Here is an 8619-nt window from a genome sequence, read left to right as displayed (position 1 = left end):
TCATTCCGCTACCTTGAGAGAGAGGGCCTCCCCCCTCTCTTTCCCCATCACCAGCAGAGTCATGAGGTGTATAGACACTCCGATCATGATGGTGAGAAAGCGGAGAAAACGAAGAAGGAGATAAAGTAAGATGATGATCAGGATGACNNAGAAGATGATGTAGGAAGACCAGTAAGATGATGATCAGGATGACGTGAAGAAGAAGAAGACGGGATAGACTCCAATGGTTGGGGATGTCCTGTGGTAGTACGGCGAAGATCCGAGACAGGACTAGACCCACTTGAAGCTTCTTCATGAGATTCTCTCGACTTCTGGTGGCATGCAAAAGGGGCAGGGGGGGGAAGAGGAGAACAGGATGAAGAAGAAGGTGAAGAAGGAGACACCACCGATGATGAGAGAGTGATCTTTGGAGATGTCGTTGAAAGATCTTTGTCTGTAGAGACAAGATTCTGTACATGGGGAGGTTTGTTTCCTACGACGATATCTACTGGATCATAGTAGTGAAGAGAAGAAGAAGGATCGACAGGAATAGGAGAGGAAAGATGCCCGTGAGGAGGCTGATGATAGGAAGATGGCAAGTCAGTACTTACAAGGGGGTCAGGAGAAGGGAGAGAAGGTCGAGGTGATCCTGCTTGAAGAGGTTCCGGCCTCTTAATTATGTTCTTCGCTAGCATCTCAGAAGAGGAAGAAGAAGAAGAAGACTGGATGTGCTGCTTGTCTTCATGGGGTATTGGTAGGATTTTATCATGTGAAGAGAGAAGACTTCGACAATCCTGATGCCCCTCCTGCTGCTTAGTGCTTTTCTTTCTCTGTTCATCTGTAGAAGAGGATGATGAACCTGTGTTTCCCAGACCTTTTTCTTCTTCTTCATTTTTCTCCTCTCCGTCGTCTGTCTCCTGTCTCGACTTTCTTTTCTCTTCCTCATCGTCCTTGTTCTTTTCTTCTTCTTTCTCTGCTAGTGCTCCTTCTCCTCCTACGAGTCCGCCGAGACGATCAGAAGAAGAGAAAGAAGATAAAGGAGAGAAGCGAGAACACGGTGTATCGTAGTTCGATGCAATAGGCATGGACATCGGCGGATATAAACCACCTTCTTCTCCTTTCTCCTCTTCTTCTCCTCTTCTTTTCCCCTCTTCTTCTTCTTGTTCTTCTCTCCTCCTTTTATCATCTACGCCTCCTACTCCTCCATGACTTTTTGAAGTTGTTCCACCCTTCTTCTCCTTCTTATCTCTTGGACCTTCTTCGAGAGAATCATCTCCTTTATCACCCCCACCTTCGTTCCTTTTCGGTTCTTTCTTCTCTCCGTCATCCCCTTGAGAAGAACTGCAGGGGCTCCCTTTTCCTTGTAGGTGCTGGTCTTGTCGTTTGTCCCACTGTCCTTCTTCTTTCAGATGAGACGACGCCTCTAAAGTCGAGAGAAGCAACTGTAGATACATCACAGGGTCACGATCATGATGAGAAAGTTTCTCTCTTTCTCTCTCTGACCTAGGTGACTGAACAAGAGAAGAAGAAGAAGATAAAGCATTCTTATTATGAGAAGCCGACCAGGGAAGACAGTCTCTCCTACTCTTCTTACTTTCTGAAATCCCTTCTGAAGACGAAGGAAGACGATGTGCTGACGATGAAGCTGAAAGAGGAAGAGGAGATAGATTTAGATAGCATGAAGAGGAAGAGGAGGAGGAAGAAGAAGATGGAGAGAGAGGAGTGGAAGGCAGGTGCTTTTCTTCGTCTTCTTCTCCTTCTACAACACAGGAAGAAGACGATGGAGGGGGGGGAGGAGAGACGCATGCACACTCTAGGACATCGATCAAACTTATAGAAACATATGGGGGGAGTGGACGAGGCGAATCATCCGTAGACTGAGAAGAAGAAGAAGATGATAGCAACTGAAGATCTACAAAGAGAAAAAGAAGGAAAAGAGGGAAACAGAAAGAGAAGAGACAGGTACAGAGGCTGATTCAAGATAGAAAGATAGATAGATCAAAGACAGTAGAGACGAGGAGAGACGAACTTAGAGAAGAGAGGGAGGAGCTTACCATAAAGCTATACTGTACACGGGTGTTCCTCTTTCACACGTTTGTCCAGGTACGTAGTATGTCTAGATATGCCTGTATGTATGTTTAGGCATGAGGAGAACAACTTCATGAAGACCTGCCTAGGATAGAGCTATGAATATCATGTAGATGTATCATGGATAGCGATAGAAACGAATCTATATGAGGACAGAGGGAAAACAATGGTCTACGGCCATACATACAACCGTTCTCCCTCTTCTATTCATAATCTTCTTCCCTTCTCTCGTTCTTCTCTCTCTTCTCTCCTCTTCTCCCACGTTAGAAGAAGAAGCTCTTCTTCTTCTATTGTAGCTAGTCCACTCTCCTCTACACTCCATGCCTTGACTTCTTCATCTCTTCTCCAACCTCCGATTCTCCTCTTACTCCCATCGACTCTCGGCATGCATGCGCATGCAAATCACTACAGAGAGAGAGACATCTAGAGAGACACCTGTATGAAAGGGCATGTGTAGATACACACCTACCTATAGACAAGACAATCACATACTCGGAGGGGAAGCCCATGAGGGAGAGAGATACATATGCATGGAAAGATCGCGAGGAAGAGGGGGAGATAGGCAGATGAAGCGATAGAGAGATCGATACAGAGGCATATATCAAGAGGTTAGGATGAAAAATACATAGACAAAAAGAAGGGGGGAGAAGATGCTGGTCGTACCTTGTTCTCTACGGAACTTGAGCGCTTCTCTCTCAATAGAGAGTACTCCAGGAATAAGACGATCTCCCGCACAATACACACACTTGGCCTCTCCTCTTTGCAGAGCGATTCTTTCATCCTCTTTATCTTGTTGATCTTTCCAGAAGTCTAGTAACGCCGTACCTCTTCTTCGGAAATATTCTTTCTTTTCTTCTTCCTTTTGATTCTTCACGAGATTCCATTCCCCGTCCTCTCCCCTCTCTACGTCTCCTGCACTACCCCGCTCTCCATGGCTGTCCTTCTTCTCTTGATCTTGGGTTGAAGAAGTCCTATGAAGATAAGAATGAGTATGATGTCTCAGAGAAGAGAAATAGGAGTCTCTTGAAGAGGCCTTCGAATTCATTAAGAGAGACCCGTCAAGGGATGAGGGCTGGTGACCCCCTAAGGTAGAAGCAAAGGTAGAAGAAGAAGAGGAAGAAGAAGAAGAGCTATCATGACTATGACTTTTTGGAGAGAGAACACCATTTACACCTTTTCTCTTCAGGAGAGTATCCCCTTTCTCTCCTTCTTCTGTTCCTATAGCTTGACTCGAATTATGATTTCTCTCACCCCCTCCTAGGAAGAAAGAAAAGAGGCCACCCCCACCCCCCCCGCTGCTTGAAGAAGATGACCGATTTGGTAGAAATGGATTTGAATGTTCAGGAGGAAAGGTCGTGACTTGATCTCCCCTCTCTTCTTCTTCTTCTTCTCTTCCTTCTTCTTTTCTCTCTAGAGCTTCTTTCGGAACAAAAGAAGAAGAAGAAAGAACCTGCTGAGGTTGATGGAGCTCTGTATGAACTTGAGGTCGATGAGGTGTGTGGGGTGAATGAGAGACGGACGTCTTGAAGCCACACGCTCCTCTCTCTTCTGTTGAGAGTTGTTTCCCTCGTTCTTTCTCTTTCTTCTTCTTCTGAGGTAAGCAAGAAGAGGAGGAGTCACCTTCCTCTTCCTCTTCTTCCTCCTCCTCCTCTCTGCCCTTCCTTTGATCGACATCGGATCTTGCTACAGAAGAAGACCCTTCATCCTCTCTATCAACACTGGGATGGTCAGCACCAGCGGCGGCACCAGTGGAAGAAGAGAGGGGGGAAAACCTCCCCTCTGATGCCCCCTTTCCTTCATGTGGAAAATGAGAGGAAAGTGGAAGGACTTTTCCTCGATTCTTCTCATCCTTACCCGCATCAGGCCGGCTTGAATTAAGATGTGAATTCGCTTCGTCTATCTTCTCGTCCTCACCTTGTCGTCTATGTTCTCCCAGATCTTCTTCTCCTTCCTCTTCTGAAGAAAAACTTCTTCCATACAAAGGAAGAAGAGGAGAAGGATAAGAAGAAGTATATGAATGAGGAGGGAGGGCATCATGCTGGTGACTCCGCCTTGTATAGACACCTGTAGAGGTCTTACGATATTCTTCAGTCGAAGGAGGCGGTGCGATCCCCCCGCCTCTTCCTTCTTCTTCTTCTTCTCTCCCTTGAAGAGACTGCTGTAAAGACGACTGAGGATGATGACAATAGTGATAGCGACTCCGATGACGAAGGGCATCAGGAGCTACCCCTGGCTGAAGAATAGCTTCACGAATACTCCCTGGTTGAAAGAGAAAATGCGGAGGTAAAACAGGCGCTTTCTTCGGGGGAAGATTTACGCTTGTATAGGCCTTATCAAACCCCCCTATAGCCATAGATGAAGATGAGGTGAAACTGTCCGTTCCACTCCTACTACTATGCAAGCCTGAAGGGCCTTCCGGCAAATCAGAAGGAACCTGACGACCCTCGATAGATCTTATATGAGAAGAAGAAGAAGAAGATTGTGCAGAAGAAAAATTACCAGAATGGAGTCCTGAAGTCCGCTCAAGGTGTTGACCTTGCAGAGGATGTAGAGGGAAGGCAGAAGAAGAAGAAGGTGTAGAAGAAGAAGGATAAAGAGGAAAAGGAGGGGATAGACCCGTTGGAAAGTCTGAATACGCGGGGGGATCGTGAGAAGAAGAAGAAGCGTTGTTGCTTTGGTTAGGTGTAGGAGTCTGATGTGCTGGAGTTGATGTGGACCTACAAGAAAAGAGAAGAAGAAAGGAGGAGAAGGACGAGGAGGGACAGAATGACTGAAGGAATGAGACATTGGCACCTACTTGAGATGCCATACAAACTCATCACCCACCTTTATAGCTCTAGATACATGTAACCATCTACCTATCATCTCTCAACCTATCTCTCCCTACGGCAGTGTATATCTACATATATACATCTAGACACATACACCTAGAAAAAGAGATCGCCACTGTCCTATTGCTGGCTCCCCCTTCCCCGTCCTCCTTCTTCTTCTTTTCTTCTCCCCTCCTCCTCCGGGCCTTCCGTATGTGCTAGGAATCTCCTTCCTAGCCTTGGTGTATACTCTCGAGAGACACACTCTTCATACGACACTTATCATAGTGATCTACAGCTAGAGAAACTCCTACATCTAGACAGCGATGAATCTTCATTGCTTCTGTCTCCAGCTTTTCTCCATCTCCATTCATTACCTCGCTCCGTCTTATCAAGCTCACCTTCTCTAGATCTACTCGCACACTTCATGATACCCCTTTTCTCCCTTTATCTACATACATAAAACAAATAACCTTTGCCCTTCACACTTTTTCTCTCTCCCTCTCTCCTCTCGTACAATACACACATGAGGAAGTCTCTCCCTCCTCCATCTCCTCGCTCCCCCTTTTCTTCTCCTTCCCCGTTCCTTCTTTCTCCTTCTCTTATCTGTCTTACCTCCTTCCTAAAAGAGAAGACGCCCACGTAGCAGACCTCGAGAGAACAGACGGGACAAGGCCACTTGCAAAAGTACTTGGAGAGGTTGATGCAGGCATACCACTATTACTACTACTACTATTACCACCTGTATGACCGACATGACTGCCTCCTCCTCTTCTTCTCGCTTCTTCTTTTTCTTCTCTTCCTTCTCTAGTTACACTGGATCTTCTTTGCGCGTCTCCCTCGGCACCATGACCATCTCTAGGTTCTTCATGACCTGACGAGGGGAGATGTGGCGATGCATGGGCGGAGCTAAAAAGATTTTGAAACGCAGACCCCTTCTGCGAGGACCGTTCTTCTTCTTCTTCCTCTCCATCTCTTTCTCCTCGAACTCCTTCTTCTTCTCCTCCTCTTGTATCTCCTGGATAAGGAGGAGGTTTGGCCTCGGAAGAATGACGAAATAGATGGTGGTGAGGACGCGCTGATTGCCCTTGAGAAGGAAAGCCCAATGACGAAGAGGACGAGAGATGTTCTTCTCTCCCTTCTATTATGGATCTTCTTCCTTGTCTCTGTAAGATATCTTCGTCTAAGCCTTCTCTCCCCTCTTCTCCTCCTCCTCCCGAGCGGTTCGACTGTTCGGCCCCCATCGTGGTTGTCCGAGTGAGGAGATGAGGTGGCGAGGGCTCCTTATGCGGTGAGACAAGAAAGGGCGCCTCTCGCGAAAGATTCCTTTCTTTCTCTTGGTCTATCTGATCTTTCTCTATCTCTTCTTCATTCATCCAATGGCGGGAGAGGCCCTTCTCCCCTGGCAAAGAAGAAGAAGAACAGAATAAAGACGAGGACGAAGAGGATGAAGGAGCGAGAGGAGATGAGGATGAAGGGGGAGGAGAGAGAAAAGAAGAAGCCAAGAAGAGGTGACGGTGATCTGGAATAAGCGAGGTTAGAGAATCTCCTCTTCTCTTTACCCCGCTGTTGGTCTCTTCATAAGGATTCTGAGATGGTCTGAATATTTCTTGAGAAATGTTCTTTGCAGAAGAAAGAGATAAGGGGGAAGATGACGAAGAAGAGGGGATAGAAGGAGTCAAGACAGAAGAAGAAGATGATGAAGAAGAGAGAGGATTCTTCAAGGAGAAAGGAGTGGTGGAAGGAGTAGGGAGAGCAAAGCATTCATCTTTTACTGTGGAGATAGCGACCCGATTCTCTTGTTTTCTCAAGTGTCTCTGGTCAGTCTCCACAGACGCAAGTGGAGACGCAGGTGCTAAATGACGCTGACAAAGATGACGCGGAGAAGAAGAAAAGGAGGAAGGACAAGGGGGGGGAGGAGAAGGAACTCTTTCAGCTTGTTGTTTAGAATGTGAACAGGAAGAAAAAGAAGAAGAAAGGGAGAAGGAAGAATGGGGTGAAGAGGGGGAGAAAGACGATGTCTGAAAGGAGACAAAACCTTCAGGCTCGTCTTGAAATGTAGCATTTGAGAGAAGCTTGTTGTTCTTCTTCTCTCCCTTAGCCTCTCGCCCTGCTTCAACTGACGTTCCCTCCTCCACTCTATCCCGGAGAAAAAAATGAGGATGAGCAGGATTAGAAGAGACAGCAGATGAAGGGTAACGGCTTGCCGACTGAGAAGAAGCAAAAGAAGATGAAGGAGAATCTTCTGGATCAAGACGTACGTGCAAGGCGCCAGCGAGTTCCGAGGCGAATTGAAGAATAGCCCCTGCAGAGAACATCTTCTTTCTTCTTCGCCACCCTCTCCCCTGCGCCTCTCCTTCCTTTCTATCACCACGGCGTATACGCCGAAACCACTGTAAGAGATAGAAAGATTAGGGAGGGAAAGAGAGCTGCATGGATAGATATAGGGCAGCTAGGTAGCCACGGCCGGAACAGATTCTCCCTCCTCGACAGGTGTTACGACGTGTTGCTACACTGCACTGCGAGTTTGCCTTGGACAGGCGGACCATCGAACAGCTACCTATCTCTGAAAGGAAAGTGAAGGCAATGCTTGGGACAGAAGGGATGATGGATCACCACGCCAGGCGATGTCCCGGATGCGCAGTTTTTAACGTAATGTTTCTTCGCTGCGTTCCGAGTATCCTGGGCCAGCAGAGTGGGATGCCCGATAGGCTTTGGTAGTTAGATGAGAAGAATGGAAGGCACGGACGAAGGCCAGATACAAGACCTGAAATACGTTGTATAGGGCGCCTGTCTATACATCTATGGACAGATCAGTCAGCTATGCGGAGCATCTTGTCCCTTTCTGCTCAGGAGCCGATAGGGCTACAACATTCATCCGAAAGAAGGATTTCCATCTACAGAATAGAGAAAAAACACCCAAAGAAGCGGAAGAGGACAGAGACAGCCGCCCGTCATCAGTCGAGTAAAGGAGGAGGTCTAAGAAGAAAACACAAAACAAGGAAAAACAAGGTCAGCAGGAACGCAGTCTTAGAAAGGGAGACACAGGAGAAGTTAACTAGCCTTCAAAAGAGAAGACCGTCCCTCCAAAAATCACCTATTCCTTGGGAAAACCGTCACTACCGGATCCGGGAAGAGAACCGGCGAATGACAGAAACCAATAGACGGGAAGAAGAAAATCCGTGTGTAGGGAGATAGAGACGAAGAATGCGAATGAAGGAGATCACTGCGTGTGTCATATGACTTTCACGGCTTCATAGAATCAACACTTGAGAGCCGTCGCCTGTCTGGTCTGAACGGTCGAGCTGCGTTGAAGAAAGGAAACGAACAATCTCCGGGTGGCACATGTAGACCAGCGAGGAAGATAAGAGAACTAGAGCGAAACGGGACAAGAAAACAAGATCCAAAGAAGAAAAAGAACCAAAAAAAGACGAAAGATAGGGAAGAATCAGTACCCAGAGGCGCTGGCAACCGTGAATGAGTTTGACTTCTGCTGCTGCTCCTATAGCGACTACTGCTACGCCTACTCCGGGTGTACAGCGAGGCTGTAGAAGCGAATCCCTCTAACGAAAAATTGAGAGGAAGCTGTAGGCATCTACTCTTGGAGTTACTCTTCAGTTCGTTCTGACTGCCTTATGTGAGTCAAACAATATACAGACGACGTAGATTGGGCTTGATTTTCACACTCGTCTATTCAGGAAGAATAGGGTTCGTCTCAGCTGCACTGCCCGCCTGCTGGACA

The 8619-nt window shown here is 47.1% G+C and overlaps 1 protein-coding gene across 1 annotated transcript; it reads right to left on the bottom strand.

The window, feature by feature from the left end:
- Positions 1-5: 5 nt before the first annotated feature.
- On the bottom strand, positions 6-8529 carry CSUI_007776 (tld protein). Its single transcript, XM_068067920.1, has 3 exons — positions 5493-8529; positions 2731-4784; positions 6-1891 (listed from the first exon to the last, which is right to left on the bottom strand). The coding sequence occupies exons 1-3, from the start codon at positions 7193-7195 to the stop codon at positions 138-140; spliced, it is 5511 nt and encodes a 1836-aa protein (XP_067920104.1). The 5' UTR covers positions 7196-8529; the 3' UTR covers positions 6-137.
- Positions 8530-8619: the final 90 nt, after the last annotated feature.

The sequence above is a fragment of the Cystoisospora suis genome (assembly GCF_002600585.1).
Source record: "Cystoisospora suis strain Wien I chromosome Unknown contig_4184, whole genome shotgun sequence".
Classification (NCBI taxonomy): Eukaryota; Apicomplexa; class Conoidasida; order Eucoccidiorida; family Sarcocystidae; genus Cystoisospora; species Cystoisospora suis.
This window is presented reverse-complemented; position numbering and strand designations above follow the sequence as displayed.